Consider the following 27,553-nt stretch of genomic DNA (forward strand, 5'->3'; position numbering starts at 1 on the left):
TACACGTTAGATGTGATCCACCTCATAGTAACAATCCTGTCAGTTCGTCCATCCTTTGAGTGAGAGTGTAACGTTACAGGTCGGCTGATCTGGTTTCGTGGTTAAAGTTAACCTTTTCGACATGTTTCCGTGTTGTTGTTGCTCAGCAGTAGCATGGACGCGATGTTGTCTGGGGGTTTGGCAAAAGGAGAGTGGGACTGTGGGCAGTGCTCGGGGTGGTGACTGAAGGCGGTGACTGTGTAGTTCTGACGTCAACTTTTTACGTAAGTCACAACGGTTCGTGAAAAATCACAGCTACTTTATGCAGGCTGTGTGCATTTTACTGTGGACTGACTGTTTTGAAACTTATATGGTAGTTAAATAGCCCCTAGACCTCAGTTATCGTGAAAAAAGCCAGGAAATTTCAGTTTTGAAAATATGGGACCTTTAATTTGTGTTCCGAAGAGGAACGAAGGTTTTATGGGTTTGAAACAACATGAGGGGGAGTAATTAATGACAGAATTTTAATTTTTGGGTGAACTAATCCTTTAAGTGGATATTATTCAAAAATATTTGAATCCAGAATGCTGTATCTGACCAGACAGAATCATATCCAGGGAGCCGTGTAATAAATTATGATAAGTAACAAGATTTGACTGTAGTCAGGCCTGTGAGGAGGTATTGGAGGGTAGATATCTCTGTCACAGTTCCAGTGCCTCATAAAAGAGCAGCCTGATCCCCATCCACAGCAGCATTTATCTTCATTCTCCATACATGTGTGGGATAGTCACTGATGGGGGGAGTGGAGGCTCTGACTGATTACACCCATCTCTCCGCCCTCTATGACTGCATGGCGGGGTGGGATGGGGGACATTCGGCGATTGAGGGGTGCCTTCGTTCGCCAACATCCTCCCCTGGCTAAATCACAGGCTCGAAGGTGCATGTTGAGGCTATAAGTAGAGTGGATACAGGCTAATTGTTTATTGCGGCCTTGGACAACTGTTATGGAGCAAAGGGTGCGAGAAACAATCAATAAAAACATGACTGTCTGGGGCCGTCAGTTCCTGAGGCTCTGTATTGTTAAAAGCGCTATATAAATAAAGGTGACTTGACTTGACTTGTATTTGACCAAACAGAATCATATCCAGAGAGCCGTGTAATAAATTATGATAAGTAACAAGATTTGACTGTAGTCAGGCCTGTGAGGAGGTATTGAAGGGGAGATATCTCTGTCACAGTTCCAGGGCCTCATAAAAGAGCAGCCTGATCCCCATCCACAGCAGCATTTATCTTCATTCTCCATACATGTGTGGGATAGTCACTGATGGGGGGAGTGGAGGCTCTGACTGATTACACCCATCTCTCCGCCCTCTATGACTGCATGGCGGGGTGGGATGGGGGACATTCGGCTATTGAGGGGTGCCTTCGTTCGCCAACATCCTCCCCTGGCTAAATCACAGGCTCGAAGGTGCATGTTGAGGCTATAAGTAGAGTGGATACAGGCTAATTGTTTATTGCGGCCTTGGACAACTGTTATGGAGCAAAGGGTGCGAGAAACAATCAATAAAAACATGACTGTGTGGGGCCGTCAGTTCCTGAGGCAGCATCTGTACAGCGCCGAGCCAAACAACATGATGGTTCCCTCACACGGTCAATTAGCCGTATTAATGAACTGCCCAATACATATCATTTAAAATCAATTTAGCCCTCTTTATAGACTCTCTCTGGCGCAATTTCAGGCCAAATAAAGCTGAAATAAACACAGCCATTATTCATGTACAAAGAGGTCTGGTATCGCTGACTTTCTATCCCATTTCAGAAGAATTACAAGAAGATAATCAATCAAATACATATCGTTCCTTAGAAAAAGAGAACATGGTCACAAATATATACAAGAAAGTACTTATTAAAACTATTAGCATACATGCTAAAATAAACTAAAATATGGTTATGTGTTTGAAACCAGCTTGCAAAATTTGCCATCTTAATACACGAGGAACATGATGAGAAATAGCTTTCAAATCTCATTCATGTTTGCAACAATATTCATTGTGATGTCAATTTGGCGTCAGTGATTCCAAATGCCACTGGTTGTCCTTTGATTCATAACCAAGATATAAAAAGTTTGAATATGCAGAACTGCAAATGAAATGTAAAAGCTGTGGTGAATATTTTATGTGAATATTGACTTAAGTTTTGGTCTGTTTTGCACTTGAAATATAGCCAGGGTTATTATAGTTAACATAACTAAAACTGCAATCAATCAATCAATAGATAAATAAATGGATAAATCAATCAATCAATAAATCTATAAATGAATAAATCAGTCAATCAATCAATCAATAAATAAATAAATATTTTGCACTTGAAACATATCAAAAAAATATTTTATTTCAGTTAGTCAGCAAGGTAACATTTAAATTTTTTTAATTTGATATAAGCTAATGTACTAAAATAACAAACTAAACCTGAAATAAAGTAATTATAAAAATGATAATATTTTATATATTATAATAAATATTAAAATGAACACAGAATATAAAATCTAATGCAAATTATTAATAAAAACTATAACTATAATATAGCATTTGAATAGCATGAACCATTATGAGGCTTTTGTCATTTAACTTGATATCATTCGTCCCTACTGGCTTTCAGTGTGAGCATTCTGCATAAGATCTCATTTGTGGCCAACAGAAGACAAAAGTAATATGGATTTAGAGTGACATGAGGGTGAGTAAATGATGACAGAATTATAGTTTTTTGGTCGAACTATCCCTTTAAGCCAGAGCACTCCTCTGGTAATGGATTAAGACAGTATGTCTGTGAAACATGCTGCTGTAAATCAGCGAAGCCAGGAAGAAAACAGCAGAGCCGTCCACACAGGGCAGTCAGCAGCACTAATGCTCTTCACGGAGAGACTCTTGTCTACTGGCCAAACTAAACTGCTAAGATTGACACCAATTTGTACAAAGACAACCGACAGTGCCTCAGGAGCAAAGCCTTGCTGTCAGATCTCATAGAGCTCTGTACCAGCATTGTTTGGAAATGTCAGCGATGGTCTCTGCTGAGAAAACATTCACCCTAAGACACTATTCAAATAGCATTTACTTGCATTATGCAATGCCGAGAGAGGGAGAAACAACCATTCATCTATAAGCCAATTCAAAATGCTTTCAGGCTTTCTGTGTTTCTCAAAGAGAGACAATAACTTCAAACAAATCTCTTATGGGATCATGCAAATCGTGATTGAATTATCTTTTATGTTAAAAATAGGTTTGCTTCTGTTTCTGCTATGCAGAAGTGCTGTTTTGTCTCTCTGCAGACCTAACTCATGCAAATATGCCTCTGCTTCACTAAGCTCTGTATTATCCTACCCAGAATTCCTCTCAGCATTCCACTGAGCTTCAGTTGATAGTTGAATCTTCCGGTTTCACTGCCAAACTGCACCTACAACTAACACATGAAAACGGCATTGATGATAAACAATACTACAGAGAAGGTCTGAATATATGATAGAAATGGAATACATGTGCAACAAAGTATAACTCCAAGTATTTTTTTTTTATAATATGCGAAACCGAATGCAGTAGTGTAACACATTGTCTCCACATTCATCACACTCAAAATGAAAGGTCAAGTTGAGTGCATTGCATTGTAGGCTAAATGTAGTTTGTCATCTGTACATTCACAGAAAATCACTGTACATACTGCAAAATTAATATAGCTCTGCAATTTGATAAGAAAACATTTAAATTAACAAATCACACAGATATGAAGTTTCTTCCAGATAGAAAAAGTCCACTTTAATAGCACAGAAAACCTTCCCTTATTCATGAACAGGTGGCAATAAAAGTGTTTATGTGAAAAAAAAGGTTGTTCAAACAAAAGAGATTAATGTTGAAGATATTCTAAAAGCCTTTCAAGACTAATAGTATAAAACCATCTAGGGGAATATTTGAATCTTAAAGACTTAAGAGATTGTGAATAAGTAATGAAAGGAAATCTTTGAAACCAGCGCTTTTGAGGCAGCGAGAGATTTCAAATCAAATCTATTTTACATTTTTGCCTTAAACAAAATATTGCCCCAAAAAAGACAAGTACCAAGCAAAGTAAAAAGAAATAAGCACGGCCAGGCAAAAGAAAGAAGATGGCAAAGATCAAGGGTTTTTCTGTACAAAGACCAAAGGTGTACATAAAATATTGGAAAGGACCTGAGGAGACACACACACACACACACACACACACACATACACACACACTCTCTCTCTCTCAGAGTATGAGAGAGGGGTCTTTGGATCATGAACTGCTCCAAACCTGCATAGTAAAGATCTTGTGGTGTGAATTCCTAAACAGGGAGCCAGGACTAAAGATGAATTATTTATGGCGGCCCTTTGCTCCATGTCAGCGGCTCCACTGGATGAAATGATATTTATGAAGTCCCATGGGCAGGGGCAGTTAAAGTGAGGGGGGAGGAGGCTTCCTGTTCCGATGGGAGAAAACCAGCCACTGATTGAGGGATGCAGCATTGGAAGATGCTAATAAATGTCCATGGGAGACGGAGGAACATGTATTCAGCAAGGATTGATTGAGAGAAATGAACATATGGATATTTCACAATATTACTGTTTTTACTGTATTTTTGATCAAATAAATGTAGCCTTGGAGAGCATAGGAGACTCATTCGAAAATAAATTAATGTACATTATATTTTTTTAAGTACATTTCAAGACATTTAAAGGGGTCATATGATGCGATTTCAAGTTTTCCTTTCTCTTTGGACTGTTACAAGCTGATTGTGCATAGATAAGGAGGGACTTTGTAGAAAATGACGTGTTTGAGAGAGGCGGGGCATAGAGGACCTACAATAATGTACAGTATTTGAAAAATAATGTGTTTTTTGAACATTAAAGCATGTCAACATATTCTGTTACACCAAATACACCAAATAATGATCTTTAAAAAAGCATCATATGACCCCCTTAAGGACTAGTGGACACCCTGTATCAAGTTCCACACAGTCATCATTCGAAATGAATTCTTGGATTGTGCGCTCGCCAGTTTGAAATCTTGTGGTTTCTTTCCATGATCTGTTTTTTTTTCCATAGCTGGGCATAACATCCACATTATCACCACGTTTCCAAACTCTGTGTGGGAGGTGTCAGTCTAAATGAAACAGATTGAGAACGTTCAAACTCAACATGTAAAAATATCCAAGACCACACATGGTACGCTTAATTAAAGAGTGTAAAGATTATAATTTACCCTTGCAATCCCTTTAAAAACCATCCATGCTTGCTAAAAGTCTGCTGGAAATGTAAAAATGCTGCCAAGCCACTGACCAACACAAACACACAATAAGAAATAGAAATCATCTCAAAATAAGGCTCATTTGATTCCCTTTGAACATTTATGTGCTGTGTGAAAGAGCGTTTACATGACTGAGTTCCCTCTTTAAACAAGTGGAACATTTTGGGTGTTTTCTTGATCACTAGACAGTAACCAGACAAAATGGGTCTCAGTACAACTAAATTTAGGCAGAAATGTATTCAGAACACAGCAGTGGCTGAAAGACGTCACTTTTCCATTTCTTTCTCGAGTCATTTGTGATCAGAGTCAGATTTTTGTTCCAGGTGTGATGCTTCACACACAGAGCATCAAAACAAAAGCCTCAAAACGCACTTTTACCCCTGGGTGAAGAAACGCTCATATCTGAGAACTAATATAATAATGCCTGCCTTGTCTTTTATGACACCATCTCATAACGATCATTTTTTCCAGCAGACACAGATTTAGACATCTGATATGCAGTATTCAATCATTACTCATGCACTATTCATGCGCATCTCTCATAATAACATGTAACCCTGCTTATGCCAGCCGCTTATGAAAAATATTCACGTCTGTGGTGCAGCTGAAATATTTGCTTTTACAGCAGTTGTACAGAAGCAATTAGCATATTTCATGGCAACGGGCAAATAACACTGCTATGAATGGTGCTCCACACACACTCTCTTCTAAATGTGATCGGTAAGAATTCTTTGAGTAGCTTTTGAGGTTCACCAGTGTTAACGGTAAGTGCAATCATAATTTAAAAAAACATATATATATAGTATATGTAGTTAGTTTTGTTGCCACAGGCCTGGTCTCCATATATCATGAGTTCTGCTCGTCTATTCATAACTATCTGATGTCACATCTGTTTTACAGGTGAAGTGTGTTTACTATTGTACTATAGTTCTTGCTTATGGTTAGGTACTACTAGGGATGCAGCGATTAACCGGTTTCGCGATTACCCACACTTTAAAACGTCACGGTTAATTAATCGTAAAGGTTCCGCAAAACCGAGTGTTTCTGTTACACGGAACGGAACTGCTGCAGCTTGCGCGAAACGAAAAAAGTTACACTAGCGGTGCACCAGCTTAAAATGAGGTGCTTATCAGAGGCACGGAGGCTACTACATGCATTAGATGAACTAACAGAGGGACCAAACAGCGAAGCTTTATTTCACCAGAGAAATGCCTGTCGATAGTGTGGGACCATTTTGGGTACACCAAGAATGACCAGGGTGTCATTTAAATATTGCTGTAAAAAACTGCTGCTAAAGAGCGAATACATAAGGGATAATGCACGGCTTGCTGTACATTGAACGATTTTAATGCACGACGTGAAGGCAAGAACCACCTGACGCGAAGCTACAGCTCGTTAGCTCCGCATTCTGCCTGCTTCAGATCAGAAAGAGATGAAATAGTGCAGTAAGAGCACATTTATTTGAATTAATTAATTATAACATTTAGCTACTTGAATTAATTATTCGAGAGATTGAGAGAGAGGGAGAGAGGGGTGACAGCTGCCTGTGTGAATTAGCCTACCTGAGTCTGTGCGTCTCTCCAGTAGGCTATTTAATCTATTTTATTAATAAAAGTCATGGGGCAGCATTCTCAAGAAGTTTGTGTCCTCCTGAATGTTTGCACAAGTGCGCAGCGCCATCTCCGATCTCACAAACCAAAATAACAGACATGATTTTCTCATGTAAAATCATACGAATTATTATAAATATTATTAAAATGAATACGTATGGATGACAGTTGATTACAATATTTCAGTTTATTTCCATCATTAGTAACAGTTTCCCCTGTGGGACAAATAAAGTATATTAGTCGTATATTAATAATAGGCTACTTCATTAACTTTATTTACTATCCCTGGTGTAGTATTATTCATAAGTAAAAACCAACAAGATTTTTTTATTAGGTATATTCTATTCCTAAGAATTAGGGTTAGAAATCTCATCCTACATCGCTCCCACACATTTTAAACTAGTCATAAAAAGGTCAAATTAGGAGATATTACTGACCATGAGACACATTCATGATGGTCTTTATAGGTCCTCACTTTGATATATATATTTTTAATGTTTCTGTTTTTTTGGTTTCGGCACATGACTGATTCAGCAGACAATTTTTTAAAAAATATTTCCACCAAAATTTCTTATTTATTCTTTTTTTTTTGTCAGAACATAAAAATACACCATTCTTACAATATTTTTTTACTTCAGAACATAAATATATTTTTGACTTTTTTGACTTCATGTCACTGGGGGTATAATTTACAAAAAAAAACAAGGTTAGTCTACTTTTTATTCAAATTAATTCAAGTTTATTTGTATAGCGCTTTTTACGATACAAATCGTTGCAAAGCAACTTTACAGAAAATTAAGTTTCTACAATATTTAGTAGTAGCTTTTACTATAATAAAACCATGGTTAATTTTCGCAGGGATGAATAAGCAACACCTAGGCTAAATAACTGAAATAAAGCTCATTAGAAACGACAAAAGCACATACAATTACAAAAACGAATGAAAACTGAAAATATATAAATAAACGTTAACTCAAAACATGAATAAATATTACAACAGCATATAAATAATACTAAAATAACACTGAGGTGATGTGGGAGTTCAAAGACACAAACACAACCCTAAAACCATACAATGTCAAAAGGACAGAAAGACCTTCTACATTCCCAACAGTAATACTGAATAAAGCAAGTGAACAAAATGGATGTAAAATCTCCGAGAGAGAAAATGATTCCAGTGCTATTTTAGCACATTCTCAATGTCAAACATCAATAACTCCTCCCATCTCCTTTTCAGCAGCCTCTTCTACATATTCATGACTTACAGGGATCAATGAGATGACAGAAAGACTGATGGACAGCAGAAATCGCCTTTAGGACGACAAACACCCTAGAAGCCCTGGAAATATTTTTTAACATTGTGACGACTGAAAAGAAATGAAGAGATTTAAACTGAATTTCAAATGAAAGAAAATGAGATTCACCAAGCTCAGTGCTTCACTGCAGCCAATACTGAAAAACTAGAAGTTAAATTAGTGACACACAATGAGTGGATGAATTATCAAATGAATAAACTTCTCTGTAGACTGAGCCTTCATGATTTGCGTAATTCGCAAAGTTCAAGCAGGTGTTGTTTACACACATTACTAAACGAGCGCTGTCAGCATTCACTAAAAACGACTTCTAAAATCAAGTTTTAATAAGCTCCTAAAAGAATGTAACTCAGGCAGAAAAACACCTGTTTGGGTGAAGATCTTTAAAGCGTGGGAATGAAGAGATGTGATTCAGACAGACCGCATCCAGACACAAGAGCTCTTTCTCTAACAATTACAGTTAATGGTGGTGGTGTGATGGACATCTGAACGCTGGCCTAACATAATGCTTCAGGTTCTGCTACTGCCAGAAATGGGAAAAAGTGGAAATATGTTCTCCAGAAGCCCACTCAACTATGCCAGATCAATCCAGACACCTCTGTACAGTGTGATAGTACTGACTAGCTCCTCAACGGATCAGTAAACCTCTCAGCATATCCTCATACACATCTCATGGCTCCCATTTCAGTGGCAGCAGAGCTTCTGAGGATTATGGGTAATGCTGGCATGTGATTAAATGAGGCGGATGTGTTATTAGATTGAGAAGGTGGTTCTTCACTACTGAACAATCTAGCTGAAATCAAGCTGGTCTAGAAGATTGATCAGCAGAACTACCACCTGAAAGTCCTAGTTTCAACTAGGTAGATGATCTTCAGAAGTATTTGTGGCATAATGTTTTTCAAAACCATTTATTTAGATATCACTTTAATACATAGTGTTTCGAAGCATTAATTAACATTAATGGAAAATAACGGTGTTATTTGTTATAAATTTCATCAATTATGAAACAAATTCAACTGCAAAGCAGCTCTATAGAAGATAATAGTGTCATTATTCAGCTTAATTTAGTTCAATGTTGTTTCAATTCAATGATGAATGGAGCCAATCTACAAATGGTGAAATACTCACAATTTCAATTGAATAGACTTAACTTACAATATGAATATGCGTTAACAATGTTTTAGCGAGAGAGAAAAAATCACTTACTAAACGGACAATTTCGTTGCCATGAAACCACAACATCATAAAGCATAAAAGAATGTAAAAATTATTTAAACAACCTAAGACTGGTGTTATTTGCACAGCTTTAATAGACAAATTAATGTAAAATGCTATGTTACGTTAAAAAGCAAAACAAAACATTAGTTAACTATATCTGTTAACATGAAATAACAATGAAAAATATGCTGCATTCACGCCATATTCCAAGATGACAACACGTGACGTTCTACTCGGAGCTGTTCACGTCCTCGGACTCGGAATTATGCTTTTCTATGGCAACACTATCAACGCCTAAACAGAGCCTGTGGTGGTCAGGTGGTACAGTGGTCACATGGTACAAGTCGTAGCTCTCAGAAAACTCCCAGTTCACAAGTTGTAATCACGAGTTCTACGAGGACATGAACGCTTTTTACAAGTTGGAATCTCATAATTACGGGAATTCCGATATGGCGTGAACGCACCTATAGTTTCAAAGCATTTATTAATCTCAGTTAATTTTAATTTCAACATTTACTAGTATATTATTAAAATCAAATGTTAATATTGTTTAATGGACCTCAACTAACATGAACGAACAATGAGCAATTTCATGAACTAACGTTAACAACAAATACTGATTGATAAATACTGTAACAAATATATTGCTCATTGCTAGTTAATGTTAATGGGACCTTATTGTAAAGTCTAACCTTTTTATAATAAGCTCCGCATTTATGCTTTTACTTCCATTGTAAGTACTTCACGGTAACCTCACGGGATAAATTGAAATGTACTTTTGTGGTAATCAGCATTATGCCACAAATGCTGTTGTATAAACTTAACTGGTATTGAACCCAGAATATTCCTTTAAGCTGGTTAGACATGGTCTCAGACCTCCAACAAACCAGCGATCATATTGCACATACCAGCCAGCCTGACCCTCCTAAACTGGCATGACCTAGTTTTTCCCCCAGGATTCAGAGTTCTGAATCAGATCACCATGAGGCATGCTTTAATTTTCCTCATTGATTCATCACTTTCTTCATTCGCTGTGGCAGTGGGAGTAAGCCTGGCCAGTTTCTTACATCATACACTTGGCATGTCTCACAGCTTTCCTCTTCAACTCTAAACTAGCCATAAATCTCTAGCGCTCATGCAGCCCCTGACCTCTCCGCATTGTGCCACTGCTAAAGAGAAGGATAAAAAAACCCACATGGCTCCTTTAGCACAGCATGAAGGTATCTGAAGCATTGTCCAATGTGACCTCAACAAAAGAGAGCAGCATTTCTATTAAAACGTCATCTCTTGGCAGTTGGCTTTGTAACACAACAAAGCAGACACCTCCTGATGCACTTGGCTAAACCAACAATAGGAGCAAGTCAGAATGCGATATGATGTATAAGCTCAGCCCTGAACCTAACCGGGATAGTCAATGATGGGAACCACAGTGGAGCAATGTGGGGGGCTGGGAGGGGGAATTTGTACCCTGCAAGACTCCGATGGGGGAGAAACTAGCATCCATTATTAATGGAAGTCGGCTGCAAGGGGAAATGGATCAAATGTGGCTTTCGGTGGAGCTACTACCTGAAAAACATGAATTATTTGTTGTTCATCTTGCAAGCTTTGTCCTTTTCGTTCTCCTTAAATGTCTTTTTTCACACTGTCGGCTACAATCTCATTTAAAATAACTGCTCAGCTGGTATCACCGCAGAGACCTAAGAGATTCGGTGCCATATGGAAAGGTAGAGAAACGGCAGAATTAGCATTTCCCAGTATGCGATGCATTTGTAAGAAACACAAGGTGTCACGAGCGGAATAATTCAATCACACATTATGGTAAATACCGATAAAACATATGGCTGGTTAATGGAGTCCAGGAGACAATTAAGCTTGTGAACCCCCGTGGAGTGAATGACATGGGCTAAAGGCACAATGCTGCTACCACAGCACATTTAATTCAATATAGCAAACTAAGGTGTGGTAGATGTGACAGCACATGATGACGTGACACACAACAGAGAAGGAGAAGGAGGCAGGGAGGGAGTTAATATTGATTGTACAACCTCCAGTCTGAGATCAGCACGAGCTAGCTGGAGACATGTTTGCAAGCCCAGCGGCTAGCAGTTTACGGCATGTGCCCCCTGGGACACGAGCGGACACAAATGAGCCTCAAATGAGTTCCTCTGTTGGTCACGCCACATATTCCAGCTCACCTCCATCCCCCATGCCTTCACATAACAACACATCAAGCGCTGATTGAAATTCAAATAGGAGCAGCGCACAACGGGATAGACGTAGCGAGGCATCACAGAGGTTCTCAGGGGCCCAATACAGCACAGCTCCATAACCACTTAACTACTAGTCAATTTTCCACTGAGGTTCTGGAGTGATGTTTGGCGATATGTGATTTCATGGGTGATCAATGCTCCGTATAACATTTCTGGTGAAGAAATCTAAAGTGCAAGTAGACAACATACATTTTTTTTTATTTGCCATGCACCAGAAACACACAACCTTAACGGTCACATTTACTTGTTCATTAGTGGAAAGAACTCGCTGGATGAAAATGGATGGCAAAGCTTGAAATTATATTAGGAAAGGTTTACCTTGAGTAATTCAGTTACAAGGGTTCAATAACAACAACCTGAATGAGTTCCAGAGCTCGTCAAGGACCCAAAATCAATTTGTGCACAAAAAAGCATTAGAAATGAACGTAGGTTTATATTAGGTAAATCTCATTCTAAAGATCATCGCTCCGAGTACACTTAAATTATGCAGACTCTTGGTTCTCTAAAATATTGAAAGACTAAAGGCTAAACTAAACATCAGTCAAAAAAAAGAGATATGACTGCTGTGAAAGGCTCGTGAGGTGATATCAACAAATTTCAAAGAGCAACCACTGAATATTGAAAACCATGATTAAAAGTAAAAAAATTCTAAGTGCTTCCAAAAACAGTATTCATTTACAAGCATTACTATTACCATTGCTTATACCTTAACATTTTTGTCATACCAATTTTGAACGTACATGAAATTTGACTAATATCTTAAACTTAGAGCTGTGTTGTTTCTTCAACTGAACTTACAATTTATGCAAACCTCTTCAAAGAGAACTTGTGACATGGACCAGTAGGAAACCAATTATTAACGCCATAGCACTAGTGATGCACCAAAATAATTTTTTTATTAAACCAAAGCATTCATTCATCCAACAATTATGTACCAACAAACCAATTGTAGCACAGTTCTACAGTTCAGCAAATTTCGATCAATGTTTTAGGCCCTCGAACAAAACCTTTTTCTTTTGCTGTTGTAGCCAAATATTTTTGGTTGTCGCATTACTACCAGCAACCATCCAGTACAAAAACTGCACAATAATGCAAGAACAAAAATTTAGAGCACCTTAGCAACTACTACATGTTAATATTGTTTATTCAGATAAACATTCATATATTTCTAGTGAAAAAACTAAATAACCAAAACATCAACTCTATTTTGCCTCAGAGATCACTTCAATTATTTGTAATGTTGGCTGATTGAAATCAGAATACTGTGTTTTTCTGTGGGCTTTGTTGTTCATTTCACAACAAAATGATCTTCATGAGCACTAAAGCTCATCCATAGTGCTTACACAAGGGGCTGGACACTGTTTGCAGGCTGCAGATAGATGTGAGGCCCAGACTTCCTAATGGCTTCCTGTATTTCACAGTACAGTTTCCTCTCAGGAAATGTTATCAATACAAGCCGCTTCAGCACTGACCCAAAACCACAATACAAGTCACCTACTTTAATTAAAAGCAATTGAATGCACTGAAGGCACACTTCCACTAAGAGCAATGAACGAGAAAGAAAGAGAGTAACTATATAAAAACTTAACTGAATGGGGATGAGTTTATTGAACTAGAAGCAAGAGTGCAAAAAAAAACTTCATTTAATCTCACATAAGACTGAAAAGACAAATCTTTTTCATATCGCCATATTGCGATCTAATCAAAATAAAATAGTTGAAAAGCTACTAGGAGAAATTACACGAGGAGAGTCGACATCATAAAGCGGAATGGAACTTTTGACCTACTGGAGAATATTACACACTCTTTAAATAAACGGGGCATAGAAGAATATGTCTGGAGCCTGTGGGCTCAATGCAAGCTGGCACAAGCGAGTGGTCCAACCCTCATTAGAAATTAATTACCACTGTATTCAGTGTGGGGCAGCTGTACAGTCTCTATGTATCTAAGGCCTTACCCAGGGGGAGCAATTGAACCCCTGACCCCCCTCTCTTTTCGGCAAGCAATATGTGACACCACCCTGACTGTCAATTACTGGCCCAGCCATGCTGGGAATGCAGGCAGCAGCAGTAAGGCTCTGAATGCCCAGTGAAGAGGTTTATCTTCTTTTGGGAACTCCTCGGGGAAACCCAACTAGCTATAGAAAAAAACCCAAATTGTCTATTTTGCCCCAGAAAAGATGTAAAGGGTAATGACTGTGATATCATCTGATTGCAACTGCTAATTATCCAATCATCAAGTTATTGTGTACATGATTCTGCTTAGGCTAATTCAGATTAAGTGGGGCGATTGTGTAAGTGTCTAGAGGTGAGAAATGGAAGATAAAAGTAGTATTTTGTATAATTACCATACGTAAAAAGATCCCGGAATAGTGGCTTCCTGTAATTGCTTTTTGATGAACATAATGGGCCTGATACCACTGCAGAAAATCAGGGGCGAATGCTATCTCTTCCAAAATTGTCCAATTACCCATATCAAACCTTATTATAAGGTGAGAGACAACAGAAACAAGAAAAATATTATTTGTGTACCTTAGATAAAAAAAAGAATCCCAGGAAGGATTTTCCTCTGCTTCTGAAAAAAAGCCTTCTTTAATCTAGTCAAATATTAAATGCAGATCGTCCCCCAGCTAATTTGCTTCATTTTAGTGTACCTAACTGCAAAGGGGCACATTTGCATAGGTCTGTAGAAGCAATTACTTATTCCGAGGCCCACATGCAATCTGCAGAATGAATTTAAATGGTGAAATGTGTTAAACTGCTCAGAGTACTAAACTCTTAATAGCAGCTGAAAGTTACTAGTGAACTCAAGAGTGTTTAGAACTTTTCAAAAGAAAATTACTTTTGAATCACTAATGAAATGTTGGATAAAGGGAAAAAATAATCAAATAAATTTATATTTTTGTAATTCAAAGAAACACTTTTGTGAAATTACTATTCTCTGGAAACCTGTGAAGCTTTCTGTGGATTTTCTGTAGGCGCAGGTTCCACGTAGGCATACTCATTCCACAGGTAGTTGGTCAAATATACATTTTCATCCAGTCTTTTCCATAAAACAGCTCATTAGGCATCTACATCAACAGCTGGTCTCCCTTTAATGATGCCCCCTTCCATACAAACTCACTCGGTGGGATCATGTGACACGTGTCCAAGGGTCCAGTGCTGGAATGTCAGGTCTACTCTGCAGGTGCTTTTCTGGCTTTATCTTCTTCCCCTGGCTGTTTTTTCTCTAGTTGCATTTATCCATCATAGGGTCAGAGGTCAATTCTTGAGGTCAGGGACCCAGAGCAGCTGGTATTCATCATTCCTGCTGATCCTAACCATGGGGAGGAAATTCTTCTCATCTTGCAAGCACTGCAGCTGCAAGACCAGCTTCAAGTTATAAATGGAAACAAGAAAACCCTAGAAACCACCCAAACTGTCTTACACCATAACAATGTCTAGAAAATGTAAAAATCTACATTAATTTGAGCGTGATGTGAAACACCATAAGTTAAAGGTGTAATAGGTGATTGTCTTCAGAAACATTTTTTGTTATGCTGGTTGAAAGTCTCTTCACATCCTGATAGCAATCATTAAGTTAAATGGTCTAAACGCATTCATATATTCTGTGGAAGGCGTAGGACCAAGAAATGTTCGTCCAATCAAAATGCTCGGTCCGAGCGTTTTAATAAGCTTTCCTACCTGCCTGTCAACATATGTATCTGCATACCTCTGCGCACCCTGTTCGCGCAGACAGGATACGTCATCAGCGCGTTCACTCACGCTGTACAGACAGAGCGAGGATGGCAGGCAAACATCAACAACCCGATCTTCCTTCCTGGTATTGTAGTACTTTTAAAGTTTTCTCACCGGTGAATGACGCATGATGTAGTCCAGCGATTAATCCAGTCCTCGCGCCCCCCGCTCTGCATATTTTGAATGTCTCGCTTAGTTAGCACGCCCGATTCAGAGAACCAGCTCGTTAGAAGTGAGCTACGTGCATGAACTGTGTTCCGATCGATATGATCCCTACACAGTGTTCATTGCTCCCTCCTCACTGAGCGGGGGAAATACGTTGAAGTTTACTTCACTTCGGAACATGGGGCGGAATTGGGAACCGCTGATGTAGCCTATTGTAGTAATGTTGTCTCTGGTACTCTGGTCTGTGAGTGAGCGTATATGCATTCAGGGGGCATGGCTTTGGACTGCGATTGCAGGGAGGGTGGGACTTTCGCTTTCAGTGCTATCAGGCTAAAGTTAGCATTTTCCAAGATCTTCTATTGCGCCTTTAAGTAAAGCACAGCTCTTCCTGGCCTTCTTGAGGACTTATAAAGAGAATAAAGAGCATATCCTCACAATCACAAAAGCAACTGTATTCACCTGACCTCTTTGAAAGACTAATTTCAGGCTAGATACAGTATTCACAGCATATGATGTAACCTAGGTTAACAAAAACAGAGATTCTGTAAACATTTCAAATAGTGCTGGGTGGTATACCGGTTCATACCGAATACCGGTGTTTATTTTTGTCATGATATGAATTTTTAAAATACTGCAATACTGTATGTCACTTAAACAATGTTCGAAACGCGACACTGTTTGAAAGGGGTCCTTTTTCACTGTTGCACTGTGGTGAGGGAACAGCTATATGTGTTACTACGTGTGAAAGTGCCAAAACTGAAGCTGTAGAACTAATAGAATGTGATGATACAGAAGAACTCATCCACAATATCCACATTGACCGCCACAAATATCCACCGCCCCCTGCCATCAGCTCACGCACGCATCTCACACACACGAGCGCAAATTTAGCACTAGATTGAGCAACTTTCAGACCCTTTTAGCGGCTTTTTTCCATAGACTATTCATACTGACAAACCTAGCGACTTTTTTGGATAAACCATAGCTATGGTTCAGTTGGAAGATTTCGCCAGCGCTGTCCCGCGAATGTGAGGTCTGACTTTCCAGGAGAAGTGTCGCCTCTCTCGGCGTCTGTTCTGTGCAGTGAGCGGCAGAGAAGCAGCACATTCAGTTGGCCGCACCGCAGTCGACTCGTCAATAAATGAGTACAAAACAGCGTTTCCTAGCACCTGTCGCTTACTGATTGTTTGGAATTATAAATGAGCGTAGTTCGTCTGTTGATATCACATGCACTTTTTTGTATGTTGTTTTTTTAGTTTGTTACTCAGACGCAAGCAGTGCGCTGCATGAGACAAAAAAGTAATATAGCCAAAACAACCGCATAGCCCGGTCATCCATGAAAAAGAAAATACCGTCATGTACCGCGAAACCAGTATAATTTAGAAAAATACCATGATATAAATTTTTGGTCATACCGCCCAGCACTAATTTCAATTATGAAATACATAATTAACATGCATTCTAACAAATATATTCAAAAAAGCATCTTAAAGGGGTCATATGATGCGATTAAAATTTTTCCTTTCTCTTTGGAGTGTTACAAGCTCTTGGTGCATAAAGAAGATCTGTAAAGTTGCAAAGACTAAAGTCTCAAATCCAAAGAGATATTCTTTATAAAAGTTAAGAGTCAACCACATCTACCTAAAACGGCTCATTCTAACAAACCCCCACATGTCTACGTCACGATGTGGGAAGATTTGCATAACGGCACCCAAATGTTCACGCAAAGAAAGAAGGTGTAACTTTTATTCTCGCAGTATTATTGTTGTTGCCGCTGCCACCATTTTGTGAAGGCGCTGTGTGTTTCGTTGTGAAAGCGAAACTACTTTGTCTGGCCTTCCAATAGAGGACGATATCCGCTTCGTCATGCCTGGAGCTGATCCATGCTGGTCGCTGAGGAAATACATCAACTTCACGCTGTGCATTGCCGGATCGGCTTTCACCGTGGACGAAGCGGAGTCCAGTCCAGGGTCGCCACATGTGGTTGCCGCAAGCCCGCCCGCCGTCGCTCACTCAAGCCGGCCTCCGCTCACTCTAGCCCGCCGTGTGTGACACTGTGTTTCGCTGTGAAAGAGAAACTACTTTGTTTGGTCTTCCCTGGATGCAACAAATGCCTCGTTTATAATGGCTTTTAATGTTTTTGTCTCATCATGCCAGGACAAGGCATCACAATATGGTAAGGGACTTAACATTTCTGTCACATGCTTGAGGTATTCCACCAATCACAACGCACTGGATAGCTGGCCAATCAGAGCACACCTCGCTTTACAGACCGATGTGCCAGGACAAGGCATCACAATATGGTAAGGGGCTTAACATTTCTGTCACATGCTTGAGGTATTCCGCCAATCACAACGCACTGGATAGCTGGCCAATCAGAGCACACCTCGCTTTACAGACCGGTGAGCTTTGTAAAAATCGAAGCGTTTCAGAAAGGCGGGGCATAGAGGAGAAACAATAATGTACAGTATGTGGAAAATAATGTGTTTTTTGAACCTTAAACCGCATAAACATTTCATTACAGCAAATACACAAAATAATGTTCTTTTTAGCAACATCATATGACCCCTTTAAGAAACCATTTCTCAAAGCGAAAACCTTGCCACATCCTGCGAATATTACACCATTTAGTCACTCCTATGTCGTTCTTTTTCAAAGCTTGCAGCTCCAGTTCACATTCATTGTAATATGAAAAAAGATTAATCAATATATTATTCAAATTTTCCAATTTTATATCTTGCGGAATCAAAGAATATATAGATTTTATAACACTGTCATAGTAAAGTATATTAAAATGTCAATTTTCAGGTGAACTACACCTTTAATGATTAGTGACAACTGGAAAATTCAGGTTACTAATTTACATTAAAAAAAAATAGCAAATACTGCACTGTTCAAATTTCGAGTCCCAGTGTTCCATTTTCCACACTTCCTTGGTTAAGCAAAGGAAGGAGTGTTTGCTTTTCGAGCAGGCAGGTATGACAAGCCCTTTCCAGACCTTTGCGATAAACCAAAAGCCAACTTCAGGATGGCGCGTCGAGAAGATCTTAAGCGCGTCTTGAGCTGCCAAGAGCAACAAGCTGAGTTCAGGCAGACTGGCACTGAGCTTATTCACAATCCATCTTCAGTGATACATCTACAGACTACAGCTCTCTGCCACACTGAGGCCTTTTTACAGAGCCGTGAGGGAAGGGCCCCGCAGTGCCCGTCATCAGCGTTCAAGCAATGTGCAACTACAACAGGCTGCTTCAATCACCTTCAATGATTTCACAGCTTTAGTCTGCCGGGACGTTTGGCACAGATATCAGTTGATGCTGTCGTTACTCACATATAACATTTACTGCTGAGAACTGGGAACCGAATCTAGGGAAATACAGAACAAGTTCACTTGTCAGCATATTCAGCAGGTGTGTGGAGACTGTAATGACTGGTCCTTTCAGATTTTTGTGATTAAGTGGAATGCAACACAACAGGCCATAAAGAAAGCAGACCCCATTTCATGACTGCTCAACTACCAGCACAGGAAGATGGAGCGAGAACAATACTAATTAATATGCTAGTGCATGTGAGCAGCCAAGCTGCCCATGCATTGTCGGAAAGAAGAACAAAATCTAAACATTCCAAACTAACTGGGTCAGCAATAAATGGGTTTTATTTGGACTGAGCAGAGAAAAGACCAGTTTTGCACATGGAAAAATGGTTCTCTACAATTGAGAGCTCTTATTTGCTCTAGTTCAGCATTTGGGATCAGCAGTATGGTGCTGACTGTGAAATATTCAGAACAGAACCATGCAGAACAGAACTCTGGAAGTTGTGGAGAAATCACACATACGCACAATACAGAATAAATAGTTATTTTCTAAAGAAAACTGAGTTGTGTTTGCTTTTGAAAGTGTGTTTCAAAGGGCAAGTTAAAAAAACCAATACCATTATTGTCTTGTAAACTACAAAAACGCAAATTTGTGAAAACGTTAACATCATGCACATGTATATTACGTGTTGTGTGCAGGCACGTAGTGTTTCTTTACCAGGTGACATCGCCAACTGCTGGCCTGGCATGCTTAATACAAATTTTTTTGTCATTTTCGCGAATCTGTGTGAACAGGGATCGTTTTCACAACATTGTCATCTGTATGCGCAACTTTTCAAAAACACAAAGCCAATCCTTTTCAGCTTTTAGTACATCTTTGTTGCATAACAAACAAAGTTTCTTGGCCCTACATACAACTCGGGTCCTCCTTCAAGTTAAGCGATGTACTTAAGGGGTGTACAAGTGATGTAAAATTCTGGCTGATGCAGAGTAATATTGTAAAAATAGGGGAAATGAGAATCTACAATTAAATATTTAATATAAGCCAATATATATCCAATACCAAGACTGGATTATGATTTGCATCTGCAAAACAACTGGTGCAGGACGAGTTACATTCTAAGAACTTTGTTCAAATCTTTAACCCTACATGTGAGCAATAGTAATAATGCTGTGTCTTTACTAATAAAAGAAAAGATACCGTATAGCTCCACATAATTGGAGCTATTCAAATAGTTTAATATTAGCCTAATTCTGGATTTGTAAGGGTGAACACACTCAAGAGGAAGACACTGCAAATGGCTTATCAGAACCTCTAGTTGGATTTTGCTTCACTTCACCAAGTACAAGCATTCATATCACACATGCATCATAATCTTCTCCAGCTGCTGAGGCTGGCAAGAGACATGGCAGAAAGAATTCACCCGCAAACAGAGATCCACTGGGAACTGCAACCACGCAGATCCCAAATGAGGGTGTTGACCACCAAACGTTCCGTAGGCATGACCATTTCATCGGAATTCCTTCAACAACAAAAAGCCGTACTACCTCATGTGTATTTGCGTAGACTGGTCATTTTCTCAAATGCTACACTAAAATAGTGCACTCAGTAACATAATGATACACTACTGATGGTAATGGCGCAGAATTGAGTAGGGTTGGCTTGGATCGTCCGAAATCTTTCCAATAATCTCATACTCACCATTTCAATAATTGGACTAAAATTTTCACAAGTAGCTCTAACCATTCATACCTCAATTTAGAGACCACCAAAAAAGAAATGCTGGTGAGCAGTGTTGATGTTAAGGCTTCCTGGCACAGCCAATCTAGTAAAGGCAAGCTTGTAATTAGGGCTGGACGATATGGCCAAAATTTATATCACGATATATTTCTTAATTTCGGTCGATACGATATAATTCCGATATCGATATGAACACTATTAAAAAAGCCTCATAAAAACGGCCACAACAGATGTCTGTACCTACAAACTTACGAAAAATTAATTTGCCAACTCTATGAAACCTACTCCTATAAAACTATATAATATTTTAGGAAAAAAATGGCGCAAATAAATAAATGTTCACCTTTTATTGGTATTCAGCCTTAGTTCAAAAACCTTTGACTGTTAGTGTAGGCTGATTATTCTTATAGATTGAACGTGCATTAACCAGGATAACGAGTATGAAACATGAGTTGTTTGTTGTCCGAGTTGCTTCAGAAAACAAAAAAATAGAGCAACAACAAAAGCATGTTGCTGGAAATGGGTTTATTATTGAAAATGCAAACTGCTTGTCTGCCAGCAGGAGGCGCTGTGAGAGCGGTGGAACTAACGGTTTCTCCAGTAATAGCTGTAAACAAAGCAGCTCCGCTCATGAACGCTACTTTATCAGATAAAAATGCCATCGAAACTTTTCTGAAGACAGTCGGTTCCCTTCGGAGATACATTCATATAAAACACCAGCGACGCGTTTTGATTTTGAAACGTGCAGTGCTCATGTTTATTCAACGAAGTCAAACGCCACAAATAAATCAATGTATGGGAAACACTGGTAACGTATATCGAAATACCGGAAATGTGTTTAAAAATCATATCACCATTATTGAAAAAAATTATATCGCGATACATATTGATATTGAATTATTGTCCAGCCCTACTTGTAATGGAATACTTGAGCCAACGTACCACTTACTACACACTGTGCAGTACATACTGTACTATTTTTTTTAAATAATAATTGAAACCGCATGCAACATTGAACTGTTGAACATTGAACAACAAACTGTAGTATGCTGAATTGTTGCCATATGATCTCACTACGTGGCATGTTTGAAACCACGACTTACATTGTCATTTGTCATTGAAACAAAATATGACATTTACACTCCAATTCTGAGTCATTTTCGCTGTCTGATCTAATGGCAAATCAAGAAACAGAGATGATATTGACTATCCATGTAGATAGCGGGAAAAGTTGAGTGCATTGCATTCTGGGATACAGTATCCTATGAAGTGTGCTCTGGTTGTATCCTCATTTTGGTGAATGTAGTAGGTAATCCATTCAATTCCATTTAATTCAAATCCAAATCAATTTTGCATAATATAGCATGAAATAATAAGTACACGTCCTCCCAAACATACCAACACAATGCCATATCGCTTAGTACAAGGACAATGAAAGGGTTTGATTTCTTCACAAAGAACCCCAAATTATATTTTGACAAATATCAGGTCAAATTATTAACCAGCACTTTTGCCTCTAGTGCAATAAACAAATAACTCCATCAATCATAATCCATTTACATGCTACTATCAAGCCTTCATTTGCACATTAGGCAATTAGCCAAGGGCCCACTGTCCATCTAAATTAATAAAGAATACTGAAGGCTAGATCTCTCAGCTGGAGCTTATTGTGACGCCCTATTTCCAGCGAGATTCAATTGCTGACAATACTTAATTTGTTACTGTGATATTGATCCTCTTTGTTCCCTGACATCTGAAAACATGCAGCTGCAACAGTAATGATGACTTTGGATAATGATTATAATGCACAACAACACACTGCTTTATGGCCAAACAGGCTATTGCACTGACAAGGATATTACCAGAAAAGTCATACATTTATCTGATAAAAAATATATATCTCTACATTCTCAAAATAAGCTAAATACAACAAAGCTTTTACTAAAAAGCACTTTGCTGGTACCATGGTCCAGTGATGCCATTAGAAGGATGCCATTGCACGGAATAATTAAGTTTAAATAGCAAACAACATTGTGTTGCCATGGTACTTTTTTTTCTTAAAAAAACACATATATATACATATATATATATATGTATGTATGTATGTATGTATAAAATAGTTATATATGTAGTGGTAATAGTGAGGCATCAAAATGATATTTTGACCAAATCCAAAATCAAAGATGTCATTTAGCTGAAGACCAAAACCAAAAATAAAGTTGCGTAATTAAAATGGGGAACTCTGTGTGTTGTTCATGGTGTTTTGTCATTATGTAATCATTTGCACATTAGGCAATTAGCCAAGGGCCCACTGTCCATCTAAATTAATAAAGAATACTGAAGGCTAGATCTCTCAGCTGGAGCTTATTGTGACGCCCTATTTCCAGCGAGATTCAATTGCTGACAATACTTAATTTGTTACTGTGATATTGATCCTCTTTGTTCCCTGACATCTGAAAACATGCAGCTGCAACAGTAATGATGACTTTGGATAATGATTATAATGCACAACAACACACTGCTATATGGCCAAACAGGCTATTGCACTGACAAGGATATTACCAGAAAAGTCATACATTTATCTATGATAAAAAATATATATCTCTACATTCTCAAAATAAGCTAAATACAACAAAGCTTTTACTAAAAAGCACTTTGCTGGTACCATGGTCCAGTGATGCCATTAGAAGGATGCCATTGCACGGAATAATTAAGTTTAAATAGCAAACAACATTGTGTTGCCATGGTACTTTTTTTTCTTAAAAAAACACATATATATACATATATATATATATGTATGTATGTATGTATGTATAAAATAGTTATATATGTAGTGGTAATAGTGAGGCATCAAAATGATATTTTGACCAAATCCAAAATCAAAGATGTCATTTAGCTGAAGACCAAAACCAAAAATAAAGTTGCGTAATTAAAATGGGGAACTCTGTGTGTTGTTCATGGTGTTTTGTCATTATGTAATAAACCAGCCGTAGTACATTTCTATAGTAAGAAGTTATCTTCCGATATTTCAGAACAATGGTAGTTTAGATTTACATTGGTATTTAAGAAAAGTTTTTATGAACAGTAAACTATATCCACACAGCTGACATGTTTACCTGTTGTAGCTTATCCAAACTGCATGCATGAAAAGACAATGACAGAGTGTATGGCTTCAGTCAATGGATTCTGCCCTCCAAATTACTTTGCCTAAAACTATTGCCTGTTTTTTTTTTGCTTTCTAGGGTGAATATTTACAGTAGCTGAAATTTTGATGTTATAATATGCTAAGTTTTTTACTAAACTAGTTTTATAATGATGTGAAATAGGTGGAATACAGCACTGTAAAGCTTTCTAATGAGCCACTCAAAAAAAATCTATTATTTTATTTATAATACCAAATAAAAAATAATAATAACCAGGTATAAAAAAAGCGTTGTTAGAATAACACTGTCCTTTTGTTGAGGTCCTGCTTAGGTCTGTGCAATGAAGGCCTCTGCGAAGGAAGCAGATCGCTTACGGCACTGAATGGTTGCAGACAAGGTTGTGAGGGTGTTTAGTTTAACATGATGTTTACATTGTCCACAGGGAAGCCATCAGCACACAATTCACTCCCAGCAGGATTATGCAGATAAGATGGGATGTAAAAAGGATGCAATGACAACTTAAAAAAAAAAAAAAAAAAACTCTTACATGAAGACATGCCCATTTCCTTTCCAGCACAATGAAAAGTTGGAATGCCGTCATCAGCGAGATGTAGGTCACCTGAACTTTCAAAACTGCTTTTGATTCACATACGTGTGCTTCAAATAAACACATATTTTCGGAAGGGGACCCCACAATTAGTAACTTGAAACTCGCTCTCCGCATGTAGGTCCAATTCTCTGGAATCAATCAAAACTCCCAAAGGAACTCCCTGTTCCCCCCTTAATCTCCTGGTTTTATTACTTTCCAGACAGAGTCTGCCCATTCCACCCAGCCCCCCATTCCTCTCTTTTGTACTGATCTCCAGCAAAGCCTGTGATTTTTTACCACAGCACATTGCTTTTCATGCAGCAGAGCAGCTTTCATCAGCCTCCGCACGCAAGACAGCCCAGCCGCAAACTCCACTACGGCCTGCTCTCTCCGCACGTGATCCTAATAAACAAGCTCACAGATCCAAACTAGTGAAAGCATGTTGCCAATACTAATGAAAGAGTTAAATGATGCATCACGCAAATTAAATGTGAGCCTTTTCATATTCAATTTGAACAAGTGTTACGAATGCACTAACAAAAGATTGATAGATTCAATTTCTTTGCTCTGAAGCGAAATCACAACCACCTAGGTCCAATTCTCTGGAATCAATCAAAACTCCCAAAGGAACTCCCTGTTCCCCCCTTAATCTCCTGGTTTTATTACTTTCCAGACAGAGTCTGCCCATTCCACCCAGCCCCCCATTCCTCTCTTTTGTACTGATCTCCAGCAAAGCCTGTGATTTTTTACCACAGCACATTGCTTTTCATGCAGCAGAGCAGCTTTCATCAGCCTCCGCACGCAAGACAGCCCAGCCGCAAACTCCACTACGGCCTGCTCTCTCCGCACGTGATCCTAATAAACAAGCTCACAGATCCAAACTAGTGAAAGCATGTTGCCAATACTAATGAAAGAGTTAAATGATGCATCACGCAAATTAAATGTGAGCCTTTTCATATTCAATTTGAACAAGTGTTACGAATGCACTAACAAAAGATTGATAGATTCAATTTCTTTGCTCTGAAGCGAAATCACAACCACCTTCTCTAAAGGCATATTTACACAGCCGAGTTAGGGCTGCTCTATGCTGGATCCATATTCTGTGCCAGAATACAACGCAATGGCACATAAAAGAGTAATATGGTAGCTCTGACCCAGCTCGGTCCCTGTATCAGAGGCGCCTCTGTTGCTGCATTGGCTCTTTGTAAATGAAATGCAATCTTTAACTTTGCTAATGTCATGTCGGAGTTTATATTTAATTATTAATAAAAGTTGTTTATTCACAATTTCCTATTTATAAAAGGAATGTTTTAGAAATTATAATCAGTGTAAATACATTTATGTTGCCTACGTGCAGCATTAACCGATCTGTATAAATGCACCTTTCATTTTCAGGTATATATCTAGCTTCTGTGCTGTCTTTTCAGTGTAAATATTATATGTAAGCAATGGTTTTTGTCCCAGGTATATTCTTTTTGGTTTCAAGCAGAGCAAAGTAATTCACTTTCACTCTTCAACCCAGAATTGCACAGCCACCCAAATAAATAGGGTAGATGTTCTTCCCGAAACACATATTTTTCATTTTCTTCCAAGTCTGTTGAAAAAAAACAGCATATGCTGGGTAGGTATGTTTTGACGCTGGGATGCTGGTTTAAGCTGGTCCTTTGCTGGTTTATGCTGGTCCTTTGCTGGTTTATGCTGGTCCTTTGCTGGTTTATGCTGGTCCTTTGCTGGTTTAAGATGGTTCTTTGTTGGTTTAAGCTGGTCCTTTGCTGGTTTAAACTGGTCTTTTGCTGGTTTAAGCTGGTCCTTTGCTGGTTTAAGCTGGTCTTTTGCTGGTTTATGCAAGTCCTTTGCTGGTCCTTTTGCTGGTTTAAGATGGTCCTTTGCTGGTCCTTTGCCAGCACATGACCAGCATAAACCAGCAAAGGAGCAGTTTAAACCAGCAACAGACCAGCATAAACCAGCAAAGGACCAGCTTAAACCAGCATATGCTGGTTTTTTCAACAGGGTGTGCAGTGAAAACAAATACCTTATTCGATTTATGCCCTCTGTACAAAACATATCATGGATTAACCACAAGATATGATGCAAAAGATCTACGACTTCTTACAGAGACCGTGTCTAAGCGCTATATGACACTCCAATAGTGCGTGAAAAGCACTGATTTCCACAGACACGAGGTTATTAGCCTATAATTAACGAGACTTCATTTACTTATTTTTATTATTTAATAAAGGAATGCGGTTTTCTATTCAGGTGAAAATGTGAAGGTGTTAATGGAGGTCACACCTTTGCAGTTAAAATGAGCCTTTTCAGGGCAAACATAAAGATTAAAAAGCGATATTACACCTATGTTTTGATTTATGAGTCTGTCTGAACAGAGCGTGCTCGATGAACTGCACAAAATCCTTGATGTTGTGATAGTTGTACAAGTTATTAAATGTTAGTCACACATAGTCTTACATACATTTTCACAAATTGTCACTTTAACACTAACAGACGGCGGGTCGCACTACAGAAAGTTGTAATGCTCATGAATCTTACCTTTCTCAGCATGTAAAACTATGATCGTGAGGCAGAAAAGAGAGAGGAGCAGCCGGGCTCCCCGCTCCGCCATCACTTTAAACACAAATAAAAGAAGTGTGAAAAGCCTCGAACTCGATCCGTATTTAAAATCCTTCGGATCGCGCGCACGGATCAGTTCAGCAGTGTGAACGCATCCGCAACGAGTTACTTCCGAAAGTTGCCGAAGGAAACATGAAGCTCGCTGAGCAGAGGCACGATCAGCCCGAGAAATGCGCTTTAAAACTTCAACAGGCGACCGAGTAAAATCAAAGTCAATCCATATTTCCGAGATTAAACCAACGCCGAGCTGAACAGGAGAGAAATGAGAGGCGTCAGTGCAGACATAATGTGTAAAGGTGAAGAGACAGAGAGAGAGAAAGCCAGTCTGGACGAGAGAGAGAGCGAGAGCGAGAGAGAGAGAACAGCAGGAATTCAGATCGGACCCTGGGAAAACCGGAACTGGATCACAAAGAGATCAGGATTCATCTCACGTGGCCACCCCAAAAGCCTGGAATGGCTTTAAATTGCAAAAAAAAAAGTGCAAAAGGTTGTGGGTTCAATTCCCAGGGAACACACATACTGGTAAAAAATGTATAGCCT

General features: G+C 38.8%; 1 protein-coding gene across 1 annotated transcript in view; it reads right to left on the reverse strand.

The window, feature by feature from the left end:
• Positions 1-27,336, reverse strand: part of LOC107559439 (neogenin) — a 168,580-nt gene extending 141,244 nt beyond the window's left edge. The window contains exon 1 of the mRNA XM_016243267.1: positions 26,933-27,336. Coding sequence (XP_016098753.1) covers positions 26,933-27,005 — 73 coding nt within the window. The 5' untranslated portion in view covers positions 27,006-27,336. The remainder of the gene's footprint in view (positions 1-26,932) is intronic.
• Positions 27,337-27,553: the final 217 nt, after the last annotated feature.

This window comes from Sinocyclocheilus grahami, unplaced genomic scaffold (genome assembly GCF_001515645.1).
Source record: "Sinocyclocheilus grahami isolate Dianchi unplaced genomic scaffold, SAMN03320097.WGS_v1.1 scaffold685.1, whole genome shotgun sequence".
NCBI classification, from domain to species: domain Eukaryota; kingdom Metazoa; phylum Chordata; class Actinopteri; order Cypriniformes; family Cyprinidae; genus Sinocyclocheilus; species Sinocyclocheilus grahami.